We start from the raw sequence: 19,448 nt of genomic DNA on the forward strand, positions 1-19,448 counted from the left end.
TCGAGTTAAGCCCATTGTAGGGTGCAAAGTACCTCATTCTCTTCCATCATCATATCTGCTCTAATTCCTGACATTTATTTCCACTTTCTTTCCATGCTGCCTTACTTGTTATTGCACTGCTCTGCATTCTCCTCCTTGAAGCTATTCTCTCTTGTCTTTCCTCTCTTCCACTAACTTCTGCTTTACTTTTCATAGAGCATGACCTCTGGGCCCATTTCAGGCAGATCTCAGGCTCTGTACTAAATCAGCTAACAGGGGTTAGAATCCCAGCTTTCTCCAGGGATGCTGGCTTTCCTACGTGTATCTGGGCCTCCCTTCATGGGCAAGTTGACCACCAAATTGAACATTAGATTTCTGAAAGCTGAGAGAATGATTGAGTACAGTGTCAGATATTGTGTCAGGAACCTTGTTGAAACTTAGTTTGATTAATCTTCATGACAGCCCTTGGATAGGAAGTATCTCCTTTTTCTTTATGTATTTATGTATGTATTTAGTGGCTGCGCTACATGGCTTGTGGGATGGCCCGTTGGGGCTGGAATCCGTGCCCCCTGCATTGGAAGCGCAGAGTCTTAACCACTGGACCGCCAGGGAAGTCCCGGAAGTATCTCCTTTTGATAAAGGAGGAAACCAAGGCTCAGAGCTAAGCTCTGTGAGCTGGGCTGTGGTGAGCTGAGGTTGCCAGATGCCCGTCACAGAAACATCAGGACACTGGAAGGGTGTGTGTGAGTGTGCATGCACGCACATATGTGTGAAAGTACTATTTCATTAAACACTTTTTCTGCTGGTTTTAACTGACAATTTATACTTAGTATGATCTAGCTATATTTTTTATCTTTTGGCAAAAGTGCTTTACTTCAGAACAATTAGATGGAATGTGCAAATCTTCCGTTTTCATAACGTTTGTTTTCTATTACCAAGCAGAAAGTTAACTGCACGACTGGCTTTTCAATAACAGACCCCAGCTGCCCTGCGTGGAGCCAAGATCTGGTCACAGGTCCCTGCCCCAAACTCTGTCCTCTCCCTAAAACCACGGGTTTCTGCTACTCTAATATCCTCAAAATGGATCGAAGAGTCTTAAGCTACTGATAACCTGTTCCTGATGTTTTCTTCTTGGGGGGGGGGGGCGGGTTGAGAATGAGGTAGGGATTGAAGTGGAGGAAGGAAGGGGGAGGGGAGAAACCAGGGACAGTCGGCACCTTCCTCTAGAGCGGACTCTTTCCCTTCACCGCACGTGCCACTCACGTCCTCTGAGCTGTGTAGTTACACAACCACACGCATCCATGCGTTCAATGCAGTATATCGTTTAAATAATTAATTGAAAACGTTTAGATTTTAGGTGAGCAAATGCATGATAAGTTTATTCTGGGAAAGAAGCTAAAACATCTCTGAACTTACTTGGCTCTCTGAAAATCTTCCAGCAGAATGTTATTATTTTATGAGTGAATTAAATGTACAAAATATAAAACTACATTTTTATGCTAATTACTTACATATAAATAGTAATGAAATTTATAAACTGAGAGAATTGTCTGAGCAGTAAAACATTTTTGTTAAGACTACTAAATTAAATATTTGAATTAAACATGTTTTTACTTAATACAAAATAATAAATGTTCACTATTATGGATTTCAGTTTATGCCAAACATATTTTCAAACATTTAAAACTAGCAAATGCTACAATGTTTTCATACTAAATGTTTAAAATTTCAAGGCATAATAGATTAATCTGTTTCTTAATATAAACTATATCACAATATTCTGGAATTAAATACTTTTTTGTGACAGAAAAAGTATTCCTACAAAGATTACAGGACCAAAGAGGGAAAAAGCTTTTGGGTGAGTCATTTCCAGTCAAGAGCCTAAACCGTCGATTTCAACAGAAGTGGTACCAGTAGAGGCTCACACGGCAGGTGGTGACGTCGGCGAGGGTGGGAAGGAAGCGGCCGGTTCCCAGACCCTGGGGCTTCCCAGGCCAGAGAGGCGCAGCGGCGCAAAGGCCGCGCGCCTGGCGTCCCAGAGGGATGCAAGAAACAAAACCCAGCACTGGTACCATCTAGGCAGCAGCGACGTCAAATCTGTTCTAAGATGGATCATTTCGTGAGAATCTATGTTAATAAACTGTAACAGGAGCCTTGTAACTATAGCTGTTACACAGGTCCCAGCTGCACATCACAGCGGGGTTTATCTGCGCTCCCTGGGCGCTGAGGCGGATGGAGGTGCTACTGGACCTGCAATGCAAAATAAAGATAAGACTTTAAGGGCGAAGAGACAAAAGATGGAGCGTTTTATAAATTTGAAAATTGAACCTATTAATTTGAACTAAAAGAAAACGTGTACCTCTGCACCTATTTATAAGGATTATTACTGAAGTCTACATAAAAATCTAGTGCACGGTCCTACCCGCAGCCACAAATCACACGTCGGAAACATCAGCCTCCAACCTGCAGGCGGCTGGTGATCGCTGAGTCAAGCCTGCACGTGCCGAGCAGGTTCTGCGGACACAGGAGGGCGGAGCTGAACGCGCAGCGGGGAGCGGCCTGGGCAGGGGGGCGGCCCAGCTCCACCGGGCTGTTGCGGCCCCAGGGGATGCTGCCCGGCCCCCACCGTGCACCCCGACACCGCACCCTGCGCACCTGCGTCAACGGTGCCACTCATCTAAAGGCCGGCTAGCTATCTGGCGTGTCAGAAACACCTCGAGCGGCTGCAAAAATTGCAGTGAAAAATGATAATCCTGTGACAGGTGGAGGGAAAACACACTAAAGAAGCCTTGATGAGGTCCAGACAGGTGCAGCGGCCGGCTCGGGGCGTGGTTCCGTGTAAGGAAAAGGCAAGCTCCGGGTGGGCGATTGCTGTTCATCACGTTAAAAGCCAGGATGGACAGGAGGAGGAGGCACAGGAGACAGAGGGCAACGAGTGGCCGAGGGCAGCCCCAGCACGCCGCCCGTCCGGATCTGAAGTTCTGGGGGGGGGGGGGGCGGGTCGACACCTGGGCAGTGACGCCTCGGCGACCCAGAAAATGCGCAGAGGCAGGTCTGCTCAGCCAAGCGGTGATTCTTCCCGGTTACAGGGGCTTTACCAAGCCTACTTGGTCTTCCGCTAATTTTGAACTGTTAAAAATTTCCTCTGAGATTAAGAGGGTCTTGCTGCTAATTTAAACACGTGGATTATATAGCACTGCAATGATTCATTTCCCAGTAGAAAGTGTATCACCTTAATGCCCAACGACAGTTCCTTGACCAGATCAGCTATTTTGGTGGTGGTGAGGAAAATTCTATCTATTTAAGACCATGCAGAAAAACAATACTAAAAACCCTCAGAGACCCTGTGCAGGTGGGCCTCTGTGCCTGGGGCATATGTATGTATGTATGTATGTATGTATGTATGTATGTATGTATGTATTTATTAACATCTTTATTAGAGTATAATTTCTTTACAATGGTGTGTCAGTTTCTGCTTTATAACAAACTGAATCAGTTATACATATACATATGTCCCCATATCTCCTCCCTCTTGCATCTCCCTCCCTCCCACCCTCCCTCCTTATCCCACCCCTCTAGGTGGTCACAAAGCACTGAGCTGATCTCCCTGTGCTATGCGGCTGCTTCCCACTAGCTATCTATTTTACGTTTACTAGTGTATATAGGGGCATCTGTATTTAAATTAGAGGCCTCTCCTGGCCTTTCACTTCTTTACCATTATTTAAACCCACATTTCTCACGTAGTGTCTAATAAAATGTATGCCTCTGAAGTAAATTGAAATATGCTTTATCTTGTGTGATATGCATAAAAGAATAATTCTGTTGTAATAATGTAAGTGGTCCTTCTTTTGCTGTCCCCAAACTGTGTTTCTAGAAGTCTGACTTTTTTTTTTTTTATTCTTTTTGGCCCCTCTGCGCAGCATGCAGGATCTTAGTTCCCCGACCAGGGATGGAACTCGTGCCCCCTGCAATGGAAGCACGGAGTCTTAACCACTGGACCGCCAGGGAAGTCCTAGAACTCTGACTTTTTAAAGGCATAGATGTCACCAGCTTTTGTAGTTAGAACACGGGTGGTTTGGAGAGGGACCTCAGAGGCTTCTGAGATGCATCACCTTCAGATTGAAGAACTATGTCCATCAATTGTTTTTGTGTCTGAGACACTTTTTATACTTGGATGCAGGTCAGTTTCTCTATAAATACTCACTTGGAGAAGAAGACTCTGTAATAAAAGACAAGTGCATTAGTTGTTCAATTTAATAAAAGAGGCAAATTTTAAAAGAATTACTCTCAATAATTCCTTAAAAATTAGTAAAAGTTTGTATGACTTAAAATGGCCTCATGGTGACAGTGGAGAGAGGGTATCATTAAGACACTGGCCAGGCCAGCATGGTGCCCACCGGCCTGGAAGACAGGCAGAGCTCACGTTTACAAAAGGTCACATAAAACATTTGAGATGCTTGAAGAGACACAACACAGCTCCTTCCTCCTTAATCAGAGAAATGAAGCCTCAGAGTGAAAGTAAGTTTCCTAAAGGCAAATGGTCAATAGGTTCTAGAGCTACAGAAACTAAACATCATACTCGATAGACCTTAAGATGGACGTCGCCCAAAATAAGACTAATTGTCCCTGTGACAGTGATTGTTAAAAATCAAACTAATAAAGTTTTTTGAACAGCTAATTTCAGGGAAATGTCTAAGCTATTCAAAGTTTAATGACAAAGTTTAAGACATGCTGATAATGGAACAAATTCAAGCTTGAACTGCGAGTTCTTTTCAAGAACTGGGGCTTTATCTGAAGCTGCCTCAGAGAGGACCAAGCATTGCAGGGGTCAGAATCTTTTGGACCCAGGAGGCTAAAACTGATATTATGTGTGTGGTACAACACATAAAGCATCAGAATTTTTGACAACTAAAAGAAAATGTAAAGCCACAGAAATAATGACTTTTGCTATTCATCTGAATAAAGAGGAAAGAAGCACAATATATATTATCCTCATGTGTATCTGTAACCTCAATATCTCTGTAGGTTTTTTATGTGGTTTTTAGATCACTCATTATGATACAGGTAATGAGACAAGGGGTCTCAGGGGCCGTGCACTTCACCTGGGCCTTCCTTGGCGCCTTCCGGAGCCTCTGGGTCTGGGGGCAGCTCGGCATCCCGCAGAGACCGGGACGGAGACGAAGCAGAGGCCCTGGATGTCTGCGGGGTCCTCTTGTCTGGGTCTGCTCGCTGCTGTAACCACTCAGCCTTATATCCATTGCTAATAAGTTTGGAAAAGTTTGTGGGTGAACTGGTTTTTTGACCAGGCCTCAAAAAGAGAAAAATTAAGTACTTAAGTACAAAGGTGAAGGATAATCCAGAAGCGTTCTCAGCGAACATACTGATGGTAAATTAGATGCGTTACTGTCCCTGAATACACAACAGAGATGCTTCTCCCTCTCTCCCTCTTATCTCTCTTTCTCAATCTCTCTCCACTTTTAAGCATAAGGAAGTAACCTCCAAGCATCCTTGTACACAGTGAGCGCATACTTAGTTCAGTTTCCAAAACCTTTCTTCAGAACAGCCAATGAGAAGAATTCCAGCATTTCCCAGGGATGCTTTCTTCTGAAAGAACCGCCCCTTCCGTGGGGAGGGATGAGTGACTCAGACTCTACCACTTGCAAACAAATTGTTACTTTCTTAATTAGTTCTTCCCTGTTCACGTTAAAGATTATCTGCTGCTTCTTTACACACCTCTGTCTTCTCTCTGTCGTTTACATCTTTGCAGACCTTATCATAACCTCCATTAGGAGAGGTGGGGAGATCGGATGTAAAACAGGTGATGCATATCACCTGTGCCCTCCGAGAGCCTCGGGTTTCTTACTTGTAAATAAATCACTCTGTTGTCAAGGGTCTTCCTAATGGCTCTGGCGGGCTGGCGCTCTCTCCCTCTCTCTCTCTCTCTCTCTCTCTCTCTATATATATATATATGTATGTATAGGTAGAGAGATAGGTAGATATAGAAATATAGATGGCTATAGATAGAAAGACATAGATGTATACAGATATAGATAGATAGATAGATAGATGGACAATAGATAGATATAATTTTTTTGCCCTAGCAGTCTGAGTGTGGTGCTTTCATGGCATTTGTCACACATAACGTAACTGATTTATTGCTCCTCCCCCAGCCGCACTAGAGGAGAAGCAATTGTAAGAATTAGTCAGACAATTAACGGCATTAATTCTAGCACTACAGTGGGATTCTGGGGAAGGGAAGAGAAACAGAAGGCCTCAGGGACCCCCTCTCCAGCTGGGCGAGTAATGAAGTGTCAGGGCGCCTGACAGATGTTCCAGCTGAATGCAGAGCCAAGGGCTCACTAGGCGCAGACACCAAGGTCCAGGCCGTGGGGACAGAAAACGTCAGGACTGAGCAGCACATACATGTGGCCCCAAGTTTATAGGGCGAGCTTGGGGGACACAGGCTGACAGAGGAGAGAGCTCAGCTCAGTGCTCAGGGAGGGGGAGGATGGGGCCCACAGGGGCCCGGGGGGATGGGCATCCGGAGGGAAGGGAAAATGGAAGAGGAGGCCAGTAGACAGGGCCAGGCCGTGGGAAGTTGTGCCACTGGAGTCACAGCACCACAACCTGCTGCTGGGAAGCGAATACTGTTAGGCCGGCGTCAGCATCGAGTATTGGAGCCATGGTTGTCACTGTTGTCACTTGGACGAAAGACCAAACCCCAACCGAATCCAGACCACGCTGGCGCAGCCCGTGCACTTACATGGGGGGAAAGGACAGTGTGCTTCCTGCAGGGTCTTTGGGGCCAAGCGGGGTCCCGGCTTTGCTCGGATACTTGGACTTGATGGCTGGTAGCCTCACCTGTACAGAGAGACACACGAAACCCTGACTTAGAAGGGTTTGCTCCCTGCACTTTCTCAGCCGCTGCGTGGCCCTGTCAATGGTTTGGCGACAGTACAGTGTCCAGCCTTTTATAGGGCATGGGCACCGTGGCCCTGGTTAGCACCTGAAGCCTCTATGTATTGCTGGGAAGGGTCGCCAGGAGCAGCCCGTTCACTGAACATGCCAACCCCCAGAGCCAGGCTCAGGGCTGGGACAGGGTGTCTTGAGGGCAGACAGCCCGCCTGCTGCACGCAGCTGACACTGTGCACAGTGGTCAACTCTCCGAGCCCCGGAATAAACTTCCAGGGCTTCTCTTCCTAGCAGACACTGCGAAGCGGGCTGGGGTCAGGCAAGGAACCTGCCAGCCAGCAAGGCCGCTCCCCTGCCGTGCGGGAGAAGGGCGGCCAGGCTTGCTCATCGTCAGGACCCGCTGCCGGTTTTACCGTGAACGTCTCCAGTTCACCCACAGACCCCCACGTCCCAGGAGCCACGCCAGTCCCGTGAACCGAGACACCGCCACCAGGAAGCCACTGACCCGAGATGGCCTTCACAGGGTGCCTTTGAAACAGAAATGCCTTGAAAGTGTGTTGCCTTGCCGTCGGTGCTCCTTCAAGGTCAAATACAAATATCCAGGGTTTGCACAGAAGAGAAGCAGCATCTCCTCTTCCTTTCTTGCCCGTACAGAGTATTACGGGGAACTTTAACTTAAACCCTTAAACAGAATGGGCTTGCTCAGAAACTGGATAATGTCCTTTCTATCCGGGCAGATGAGAAGCGACGGCCAACTTTCCCCAAGATGAGTGTCAGCTCGTTAAAACTCACTCAGTAAAAGGCAATCTTACCTCGAAGGTCGAATTCATAAGGAGAAGAAGGAAGCTAATTTCCCGTGGCCTCTGGCCTTTGAGCAGATCGAAATTAAAATGCAGACCTCGGGGCCGTGAGACACACCCTGCCGACAAGCACATCGCGGGGCGTGCTCCCGGCGGCAAGCAAAGCCATGCCATCTATTGGGGCTCCAGTCACCTTTTTTTTCTCCTTTTCCAGTTCCTCGGCCTCTCTTTGCCAAACCGACTTCATGTCAAAGTCGAAGGGCCCCCTTCTGGACTCATAGTTGCCCCTGACGTGATCGGGGTTAGACTCTTCATAAACCATGTAATCCGGTATGGACACAGCGGGGACCCTGCAGAAACGGACAGAGGAGCCCCGGCCCGCGGCTTAGGGCCACCTCCTGACCTCCCCTCCCTGCCTCCCTCCTTCCCTCTCCCCCCCCAACCCCAGCACCCAGCTCTGACCTTCTCCCGTCCCCACCCACCCCACCCCCCTCATTTTCTCGGCTCCTCGTTCTGCTAGGATAAAGTCTAGGCCCTTAGCATAGGGGGAGGGGGAGAGGGAGGGGAGGGGAGGGGAGGGGAGGGGAGACGGAGGGGAGGGGAGGGGAGAGGGAGGGGAGGGGAGAGGGAGGGGAGGGGAGGGGGAGGGGCCCTCCGGGATGCAGCACAGGGGAGAAGCTGGGCAACCAGCGGACCCCAGCAAGGACGGGACGGAAGAGGGCGCCCAGCCTCCCGGAGACAGTGGGCTGCAAGGAGGCGGCGGGCGGAGAGGCGGGGCGCGGCGGTCAGAGGCTGGGGACGCAGGCCTGGGCGGGGCCGCAACGCGGGGCTCGGGATACTCACCGCCTCCGGTCGGCCGTCGGCGGCTGGCTGTGGTGGACGTACCAGTCTGGCAAGGAGTAGGCCACGGGGGAGCCCTTCGTGGTGCCGGGGGCAAAGTGCTTCAACAGATCTCGAGGCCAAAAAGACACGGCTGTGAGCGGCCTGCGCAGTACCAGCGGGCAGGTCGCAGCGACGAGGGGACCGGCTCCCCTCCTGGGCTCCACTGGGCCGGGGGGCAGCACGCCGGGGTGTCCCCGGTCCTCTCCCGCCAGCGCTCTTGCTGCCTGGTGCCCAGAGGACATCCCTCCTGCACCCCTGCCCCGCCGCCGGCCACCGCCTCCCTGTCTCTGGGGGGAGGGGGAGGGGTCCTTGCTCCAGGGCGGTATCTGCGGGGACAAAACTCCTCGGGCCCCCCGGGGGGCTGCGCCCTGGCTCCTCTCTCTAACCAGGACAGTCTGTTCTCCACCCCCCACGCGGCAGTTCTGGGGTGAGCCGCCCCCTCCAGGTTTCCGGTGGGAAGCGGGGCACCGGCCCCTCTAAACCCTGGGGGCAGGGGGAGTGTTAACCGGTGCCCCCCTTGGAGCCAGGCTGAGAGGGTCAGAGACTCGCTCGGGCTCCAGCTCCCGACCCCCCACTTGCTGCCAGGCCTTCGTCCCCCTCCCCCGGCTTGAGGGCTCTTCCCAGGCAGGGGTCAGTCAGGCGCGGAAGCGGGAGCGACGGCCAGCATCGACTGTTCTTACTATTAGCAAGACATGTTTAACTCTTTTATTTTTTGAACTTTTCGTTTTTAAGTATTTCAGACTTAGACAAAAGGTCCAAAAAATGGTATGAATTCCCCTAAACCCTTCACCCAGATTCCTCAAATGCTGCGATTCGTTTCCCATTTGCTTTATTGCTCGCTCTCTCTCTCTCTCTCTCTCCCCCCCCCAACCCCCCCCCGTTAGTACTGTCACTGTCATTGCTGTTTGGGGAACCGTTTGGGAGGCTTCGAGAGAGTTATGACATAATCACAGTGTAGTGATCAAAATCAGGAAATTAGTGTGATGCAATCCTTTTAGCCAGTTTACAGATCCTTTAGCCAGTTTACAGATCTTTTAGCCAGTTTACAGATCTTGTTCAGATTCTGCCAGCTGTCGCACTAATGTCCTTTTAACTGGTGGCTGGGGAGTGGGGAGGTGGCGCACTTTCTATGCTTTACACGCAGTGAGTCACATGGTCTGTTCCGGGCTTTTGACCATTAGAGCCATGCCCTCTGCCATGTCGCCCACTCTCCCCGTGACAATCTCCACAACAGGAGCAGGGGTCAGAAAGAGAGAGAGAAGGGTCAGCGTTTCTCAGGCTCGTTCACCACAAAGGCCAGCCAGAAGGCGTGCTAGATAGACGTGACTCCTGGCTTGACCAGCAGCTTTAATTAGCACAGCTGAGCAGGCCTTTCTCAGTTACATCATGGTTACAAGTGTGATGTTCGTCAGCACTACCATGGGCACTCATCCCTGGCCTCCATCATCAAGAAGACACTAATACACAGGATGAGGGACGATGAGACAGAGCAACAGGAACAAAGATGCTTCACAGGCGACTGGGGACGGGGTGGCCTGGAGCTCGGCGACTGCAGTGCAGAGACAGAGACTGCAGTTAGACAGGGAGGTGGGCACGGGAGTCACCGCAGGGGTGTCGCTCGGAAGGAAAATCCCAATTCGGTGAACTCACAGCCTAGTGGGTCTTTCCCATAAACGGCAGCATGCCCCTGAAGAGTCTGCACCCTGAACTGTATCCATTGACCTGGACTTCCTACGGCCTTGGGCAAAGCTCATACACTTCACATATTTTTACAGGGAAGACACAATGACCAGACGACCGTGTCACTCCCACCACAAAGCACAAGCCTGCGGTGCTCACCGGGCTGGCCGCCTTGCTTCGCCAGCTTCACGTACTCTGAGTCCGTCTCCTTCACCCAGTACCTTCGTTCCCTGAGCGTGTGCCCACTGGGGGCTTCCCTCAGGTCACTGAGGCCTGGGATCTGGGATGCTGGCGGGGCATCCGTAGCTTTCTCAGACCGCTTCACAGGAAGGTGGTAATACCAATCTAGGGAAGAGGAGGCCAAGGGTCAGTCAGGTCATTACTTACGGAATCCAGGCTGCTTTGGTCCACTGCCCAGAAGACAACTACACCAGGGAGGGCGTCTCACCCTCCCAGGACACCAGCAGAGGACATCAACATGGGACACCAGCACAGGTGAAACTGCCCTCTTGTAAACACCTGTTACCTGAGGCATAACCCTGCCAGTTGTGTAGCTAACAGTCCCTAAAGGCCACAAGCAGCAGCCACGGCACCCAGCAGATGACGAGCACCTTCTAGGAGGCCTGCTGGCCTCTCTGCTACTGGTTGTTCCTCTGTCCCAAAGCAGTGAGAGCAGAGCCCTTCCCTGGGGTTTTTAACCTCCCAGTGAGGTATCCAAATCCCCTACGTTTGCAGCTCTCTCTCTCTTCTCCTTCAATCCTCCATTGGAATTGGGACTAGACTGCATTTCTGGGAGTACACATTCCTGAAAGATCCCAAATCACTTAAAATGTGGGCAAGTCTCTGGACTATGTGACCAAATGTTAGCCAAGATTTGATCAACTTAGAACCTTAAAAACACTGAGATATCATGATAAAAACTCTTACCAAAGTGGGCACAGAGGGACCATATCTCAACATAATAAAAGCTATATATGACAAACCCACAGCCAGCATAATACTCAATGGTAAAAAGCTGAAAGCCTTCCCACTAAAATCTGGAACAAAACAAGGATGCCCACTCTCACCACTTCTATTCAACATAGTATTAGAAGTCCTAGCCACAGCAACAAGACAAGAAAAAGAAATAAAAAGTTTTCAAATTGGTAGGGAAGAGGTAAAATTGTCATTGTATGCAGATGACATGATACTCTATATAGAAAACCCTAAAGACTCCACACAAAAACTACTAGAACTGATAAATGAATTCAACCAGGTAGCAGGATACAAGATTACAGAAATCTGTTGCATGTCTTTACACTAACAATGAAATATCAGAAAGGGAAAGTAAAAAAAAAAAAAAAATCCCTTTTAAAATCGCATCAAAAAGAAAAAAAATTACTTAGGAATAAACCTGACCAAGGAGGCAAAAGACTTATATGCTGAGAACTATAAAACATTGATAAAGGAAACTGAAGATGATTCAAAGAAATGGAAAGATATCCCATGCTCTTGGGTTGGAAGAATTATTACAGTAAGTCCCCTACATACAAACCTTTAAGTTGCAAACTTTCAAAGATGTGAACATGCATCTGGTTCCAGCAAGGAACCAGAACCTGTGCCATCAACATCAGGCGTGAGTGAAACTGCAGCTTGCCCTCCAACTCCTATTGCTGATGATCCTTCAGCTCTACCATCTCCCACCTCCTCTCCCTCCTCCAGTCAGTAACTCTTCTTGCCTGTTCACTCGATGCCAGCCCCTGGATGCCAGCTGTTGTACTGTACTTTTCAAGGTACTGTACTGTATGATTTAAAATATTTTCTTTATTTTTTGTGTTTGTTTTTTATGTATTATTTGTGTGAAAAGTATTATAAACCTATTACAGTACAGTACTATATAGCCGATTGTGTTAGCTGGGTACGTAGGCGAACTTTGTTGGACTTACGAATGCACTCTCAGAACGGAACTTGTTTGTATGTAGGGGACTTACTGTATTGTTAAAATGGCCATACTACCCAAAGCAATCTACAGCTTTAACATGATGTCTATCAAATTACCCATGACATTTTTCACAGAACTAGAACAAATAATCCTAAAATTTATATGGGACCACAAAAGACCCAGAATTGCCAAAGCAATCCTGAGGAAAAAGAAAAAGCTGGAGACATAACTGTTCCAGACTTCAGACAAAACTACAAAGCTACAGTAATCAAAACAGTGTGGTATTGGCACAAAAACAGACCTACACATCAATGGAACAGAATAAAGAGCCCAGAAATAAACCCACACACCTAGGGTCAATTAATCTGTGACAAAGGAGGCAAGAATATACAGTGAGGAAAAGACAGTCTCTTCAGCAAGTGGTGTTGGGAAAGTTGGACAGCCACATGTAAATCAATGAAGTTAGAACACTCCCTCTCTCACACACAAAAATAAACTCAAAATGGCTTAAAGACTTAAATATAAGACATGACGTCATAAAACTCCTAGAAGAGAACATAGGCAAAACATTCTCTGACATAAATCGTAGCAGCATTTTCTTAGGTCAGTCTCCCAAGGCAATAGAAATAAAAGCAAAAACAAACAAGCGGGACCTAATCAAACTTATAAGCTTTTGCATAGAAAAGGAAATCTAAGCAAAACAAAAAGACAACCTATGGACTGGGAGAAAATATTTGCAAACTATGTGATGGACCGGGGCTTAATGTCCAAAATATACAAACAGCTCATACAACTCAATAACAAAAAATTAAACAATCCAATCAAAAAATGGGCAGAAAACCTAAATAAACATTTAGGTTTAATAAACATTTAGAAGACATACAGGTGGCCAATAGGCAAATGAAAAGATGCTCAACATCACTAATTATTAGAGAAATGCAAATCAAAACTACAATGAGGTATCACCTCACAACAGTCAGAATAGCCATCATCAAAAAGTCTACAAATAATAAATGCTGGGGACTGCCCTCGTGGTGCAGTGGTTAAGAATCCACCTGCCAGTGCAGGGGACACGGGTTCAAGCCCTGGTCCAGGAAGATCCCACAACTAAGCCCAAGTGCCACAACTATTGAGCCTGTGCCCTAGAGCCCACAAGCCACAACTACTGAGCCCTCGTGCCACAACTACTGAAGCCGTGCTCCACAACAAGAGAAGCCACTGCAATGAGAAGCCCACACACAACAACGAAGAGTAGCCTCTGCTCACCGCAACTAGAGAAAGCCCATGCACAACAACAAAGGCCCAACGCAGCCAAAAATTAATTAATTAATTAAAAAAATAATAAATGCTGGAGAGGGTGTGGAGAAAAGGGAACCCTCCTACACTGTTGGTGGGAATGTATATTGGTGTAGCCACTATGGAGAACACTATGGAGTTTCCTTAAAAGAATTAAAATAGAGCTACCATATGATCCTGCAATCCCACTCTTGGGTACATATCTGGAAAAGATGAAAGCTCTAATTCAAAAAGATACATGCACCCCTATGTTCATAAGCAGCACTATTTACAATAGCCAGGACATGGAAGCAACCTAAATGTCCATCAACAGATGAACAGCTAAAGAAGATGTGCTACATACATACAATGGAATACTACTCAGCCATAAAAAAGAATGAAACAATGTCATTTGCAGCAACATGGATGGACCTAGAGATTATCATACTAAGTGAAGTAAGTCAGAGTCAGAGAAAGACAAATACCACATATATCACTTATATGTGGAATCTAAAAAAATGATACAAATGAGCTTATTTACAAAACAGAAATAGACTCACAAACATAGAAAACAAACTTATGGTTACCAAAGAGGAAAGGTGGGTGGGAAGGATAAATTAGGAGGCTGAGATTCACATATACACATTACTATATATAAAATAGATAATCTATAAGGACCTACTGTATAGCACAGGGAACTCTACTCAATATCTACCTATAATGGAAAAGAATATGAAAAAGAATAGATATATATGTATAAGTGAATCACTTTGCTGTACACCAGAAGCTAACACAACATTGTGGATCAACTATACTCCAATTGGAAGAACAAACAAACACAGACAGAGCCTTACTGAACAGGTTTGCTAATTTGACAGGAGCAGGAAGATGCAGGACTGAGTGCCGCCATCGGGGAGGCTTCACCGGCAAACAATGTCATCTGAACCCCACCCCGCTTTCCTTTTGCTTGAGGCCAAAGTGGGACATCCCGAGTCGTCAGACAGGAAAGGGGAGCAGCACTCAGGAGGGTGGCTGAACGGGGCGGGGCGGGGCGGGGCGGGGGGGGGGGGCTTTGTCCCGGGCATCCTCATGCTGTGGGAAGCATCTCGGGCCGCAGATTGGCAGGGGTGGGCTGCGTGTGGCTTCTGTGGAAACATCAAGTCTGGTCCCACAAGGGTGAAGCGCGGTGAGTGTAGATAAAAGGTGTGGGATTTCTAGGGGACAGGGTCCTGTGAAGAGGAGGGTGGGAGGACAAACGGGGGTGGCGGTGAATGAAGGCCAGCTTGCTCCCTGCCCTCCCTCCCCATCGATCTGAACCCCCCGCCCCACCCAGAGTGGCCACGGGGGGTGAGCTGAACTGGCCTTGTCAGAGCCCTGAGGCCCCCTCAGTGGGCACCCAAGACACAGCCCTGCAGGCTGCTTTGTGACCACCTGTGAGGGTCCCTGCCAGGAGTGAGAGGTGTGGGCAGAAGCCCAGGGACCTGTAGTGATCAGGCCCACTTATGGCTCCACAGAGGGAAGACCCTAGGACATTCGGGCTCTTTGTGTTCTGGTGACACTTTGCGTCAGAAACTGATTAACCGCATGTCCAAATATAAGAACAAATATCACCGCTGATTGAAAGCTTTGGACACAAAATCCAGGAGTGTGAAATAAGAAAGATGCCACTATCGTAGCACAAGTAACTCTTGCATTTAAGAGCTTACTGGAACCAGCTGTCAAAAATGCATGGCGTTCAGGGAATTCCCTGGCAGTCCAGTGGTTAGGACTCTGAACTCTCATTGATGAGGGCCCAGGTTCGATCCCTGGTCGGGGAACTAAAATCCCACAAGCTGTGTGTCGTGGCCAAAAAAAAAAAAAAAAAAGCATGGCATTCAGGGTCTAACACAGGACTGGCTCCTGGCAGGTGTGATGGGTAATTTTATGTGTCGCCTTAGCTAGGCCACAGTTCCCAGATGTTTAGTCTGGCATGTTACTGTGAAGGTGCTTTTTAGAGGAGATTAACGGTCAAATCAATAGACTCTGATTAAGCAGGTAAGTCTCCCTAACGTTGGTGGGCCGTATGCCATCAGTTCAAGGATTTAGGAGAAAAGACTGAGGTATCCTGAGGAGGAAGGAATTCAGCCCCCAGACAGCCTCTGGACTCAGGACTGCAGCATCAGCCCTTCCCTGGGTCTCCGGCCTGCAGATTTTGGACCTGCCTGCTCCACAACTGTGTAAGCCAATTCCTTAAAATAAATCAGTCTCCCAGTCAATCTCCCTCCCTCCCTCTCTCTCTCTCTACACACACACACACACACACACACACACACACACATCTTGCTGGGCTATGGAGAACCCTGGCTGGTACAGTAGGAACACAGGAAAATGGTGCTGAATAGATCCCTTTACACAAGCACACGTGAATCCCAGGAACAAGAAGCCACTGTCCTCTGAAGCTAAAAGTTAGCCACCCCATCTGTACTTGGAACTAAAGCTAGTTCACTGCATAAAAATGAATGTTCATGGGAAATCTTTTAAATATCTAAAGAACAGTAATTAGATGAACAGTATAGTGGAAACACTATAGTTTTGAAAAGGAGAAACCCCCCGCCCCGGGAAAGCTTTAAAGAAGTGTGCCCAAGCTCACAGAGAATTAATTTAAGAACTAGGAGGATGGGTAGGACCATCTTATCTGATTGTATTCAGCTCAAATATTTTCTTTTAGAGGGAAGGCATTCGGTTCTTGCTTGATTTTTCCTCTCTGTGTTTTGATTACTAATTAATCCACAGAGAGCAGAGTAGCTTCTACTTCTCATTACCGGAAGCTTTGGGCGGGCACTGAGCTCTAACCTGGTTGGCTGTTTATCACTGTGTGCCCTGCTCAGAGAGCCAGCACACGAGTCACTGTGAACCAGCTGTCACCACACACACACACACACACACACACACACACACACACACACACAGGGTTAAAGGAACGAGAACTGTCTTGTCCTCAAACATGATCAGTACTTGTATGGTACCAGATCACTTACTACCGTGTAGGTTTCTTTACGAGCTCCCTCGCCCCCTCGCGTGCTGGCTTTATCCATGAGGAGCCAGGCTCAGAGAGGCCGCAAGGTGACTCAGCCCCACAGCTCTCTGGTGTCTGAGGCCACGTCCCACGGGGCTCTGGAGCCCTGCCTTTGGGCCGCTGCGGCCTTGGAGAACAGGGCAGCCTCCTGAAACTCTGAGCCTCGGCTTCCTCACCTATAAACCAGGGCTAAGGACCCCTCGACAGGTTGTTCTGAAGTTCAGTGTTAGTGTGACACTGTTTAGCAGAGCACCTGGCAAGTGTCGCCGTCCTCTGTGCTGCTCACATGGGGAGGCCACACACTAAGGCACTGAGACGTCAGACCCAGGCTGAGAGCCCACCGTGGAGACGGGGGCCCAGGCCTCCCGTCCCCTGCCCCATTCCCAGCACAGCCACGGACCCAACCATAGTGGCCACAGCTGAGCTCCAGGCAAGACGCACGTTGAGGCTGTGAAGAAGCCCATGCTTGGTCCCACTGCCCGCAGCCCCCCTGCCAGCCCTCACCCTGCCTTTCCCAGCAGAGCTCTGGGACTCTCTTCTCCTCCCTCCTTCTCCAGCCCTTCTCGAGATGGGGCAGCGTAAAAACCAAGGCAAAATCAGACTCCAGCACCCAGGTCTTCCTCCTTCCCTTCTGCCAGCTTCACAGTGAGAAGCCCACTGCCGTGGGAACCTCCACCAGAGGCTTGTTTCCTGTGTCCCACTGCTTAAAGCAGGAGACATAGTTACCCTGGTTGGGGTCTAAATTAGGAGCAAGAGATAGGTGATCAATGAAATACATGGGGATGCAGCTGAAAATGAAAGTGCCCAAGCCAACGTACAGGGAGACCCCTGTGAGACTTACACAGGGTTACTGTTACAGAGAAATTTTCAGAGATGCTATCGCTCCAAAAACTGAGGAGCTCCAACAGCAGTGGGTAGCCTGACTTTCTTTTTGTTGAATAAAGGGAAAAAACAAACTAACTAACAAGCTTAGTTTCCCCCCATGCTACCCTTCAAGCCTTGCTTCCACACTGGGGCATAGGGGCAGTGTGCAGCTTTCTCTGAGGGTACCCCGTGTTGTCCTGTCCCCTCCCGGCCACCCCCGCCACACACGCACGCAGGATGCTGGTTTGAGCCAGTCCAGCCGCAGAGCAAACGCGGGCTTCCTCTCCTCGGGTCACTCACCGCAGGGAGCATAGCGGCTCGTGGCGCCGTGCAGCTCCTTGCTCGTGTTCCTCATGCCGGGAGTCACGCTGGGCCGGCTCTTCTCTGTTCTCGGGTGAACCAGGAACCGACGCGGGGGTTGAGCTGCAGAGGCCGGGTCCCCGTTCCTTCTCTGTCTGTCCTCCTCCGCCTGACAGGCAGGGTCTACATCAGGAGCACATCCACACGGGTATACAGCAGGGACACGTCCGGGCAGGGTATACAGCAGGGGCACACACACGCCGAGTAGACAGCAGGGGACAGCAGGTTCCGAGGTACACCCCCCCCCCGGCCCGGTGCTCCTCCATCCCGGGTGACGGGTGGCCCCCTCCCTGCCCCGACCCCACTGGCCGTCTGACTCTGCTCACCTGCAGGCCTAGGGTCTCGGTGATTGCCACCTGCAGCGTCCGAGACCACTCTGTTCCAGGGGGCGGCTGGGACCAAACCCAAATTCCCAGCGCGGCACGGAACCACAGCAACCCGCGTCGCCGGGGCAACGGCCTGGGCCAACCGGCGGTCGCAGCAGGAGCAGCGGCAGCCAATCGGGGCAGTGTGAGGGGCCGCAGCCGGCCAATCAGCTCCAGGGGCAGAGCGCGGGCTCCTACTATCAACTGCCCGGCGCCGGTGCGGGACCTAAGTGCTGGCGTGGGCGTGGCCGCGCTGCCGGCCGGAAGAGTCCTCAGGGCGTGGCGGGGGCGTGGCCGCGCTGCTGGCCGGGCGAGTCCTCAGGGCGTGGCGGGGGCGTGGCTGCGCTGCTGACAGGGGCGTTGCCTCGGTGCTGGGCCAGGCCGCGCTGCTGGCGGGGCGAGGCATGGGGCGTTCTGGGGGCGAGGCCGGCCTCAGAATTCTGGTGCGCCCTCCCCTCCCAGTCGTCCAAGAAATTCGACAGAGATTTTCTTGTCAATCTCCCATTCATTTAATGCATTAAGAAAAAGAGGACAGGGCTTCCCTGGTGGCGCAGTGGTTAAGAAGCCATCTGCCAATTCCGGGGGCACGGGTTCGAGCCCTGGTCCGGGAAGATCCCACATGCCGAGGAGCAACTAAGCCCGTGCGTCACAACTACTGAGCCTGCGCGCTAGAGCCCGCAAACCACAACTACTGACGTCCCCATGCCTAGAGCCCCTGGTCCGCAACAAGAGAAGCCACTGCAATGAGAAGCCCATGCACCCCAACGAAGAGTAGCCCTGCTCTCTGCAACTAGAGAAAGCCCACGCTGCAACTAGAGAAAGCCCATGCGCAGCAACGAAAACCCAACGCAGCCAAAAATAAATAAATAATAATTAATTAATTAATTAATTATCTTTAAAAAAGGACAAATAAGTACCTGGCAAAACTCAGCACACAGCCATTTCTGCCAACTGTGTATCAGTAGTAAAATTACCATGTAGACGTCTTCCACACACTTTATTTTTTCAGTATTTCTGGTTTGGAAATTGAGACATCCTTTAGAAAAAAGTCTTTGGCGGTGTTTCCTCGGAACAGTGTTCAGAGTCCCAACGCTTGACTTCAGTGCGCACTTTTGTCCCACCTGGATTCGGGCTCTACTGTGAGTCGGGCTCCCCACTCCGCTCCGTGAGCCCAGAGGCCGCAGCAGGGACCACGACGTGGTCATCCGGAGAGAATGATGGAGAGGACTAGCCGCTGGAGACCCTGTGGTTCCCACCACCCGGGCAGTAGTATGGAGCTAAGGTTTTCTTTCGCAGAAAAAAGAAAAATCAAGATGTCTTTAAAGGTGGTCATTTGGCAACTTTAATTAAACAAG

At 49.6% G+C, this 19,448-nt stretch overlaps 1 protein-coding gene across 7 annotated transcripts; it reads right to left on the reverse strand.

Moving 5' to 3' along the window:
* Positions 1-1,348: 1,348 nt before the first annotated feature.
* Positions 1,349-18,305, reverse strand: C7H7orf57 (chromosome 7 C7orf57 homolog). Of its 7 annotated transcripts, XR_009008775.1 has the most exons (10): positions 18,055-18,305; positions 17,669-17,837; positions 10,413-10,598; positions 8,535-8,643; positions 7,885-8,041; positions 6,743-6,840; positions 5,082-5,287; positions 4,184-4,198; positions 2,402-2,493; positions 2,205-2,229 (listed from the first exon to the last, which is right to left on the reverse strand). XR_009008775.1 is itself a non-coding variant. In XM_007178353.2 (9 exons), exons 2-9 carry the CDS (start codon positions 17,721-17,723, stop codon positions 2,183-2,185), a joined length of 825 nt encoding a protein of 274 aa, XP_007178415.1. In that variant the 5' UTR covers positions 17,724-17,837; positions 18,055-18,305; the 3' UTR covers positions 1,349-2,182. The 7 variants fall into 7 exon arrangements, 6 of the variants coding, with proteins under 6 accessions (XP_007178415.1, XP_007178413.1, XP_057405520.1 ...); XM_007178353.2 differs by lacking the exon at positions 2,402-2,493 and having other exon boundaries at positions 1,349-2,229; positions 5,082-5,239; XM_007178351.2 differs by lacking the exon at positions 2,402-2,493 and having other exon boundaries at positions 1,349-2,229.
* Between the last annotated feature and the right edge of the window lie 1,143 nt (positions 18,306-19,448).

This window comes from Balaenoptera acutorostrata, chromosome 7 (genome assembly GCF_949987535.1).
Source record: "Balaenoptera acutorostrata chromosome 7, mBalAcu1.1, whole genome shotgun sequence".
Classification (NCBI taxonomy): Eukaryota; Metazoa; Chordata; class Mammalia; order Artiodactyla; family Balaenopteridae; genus Balaenoptera; species Balaenoptera acutorostrata.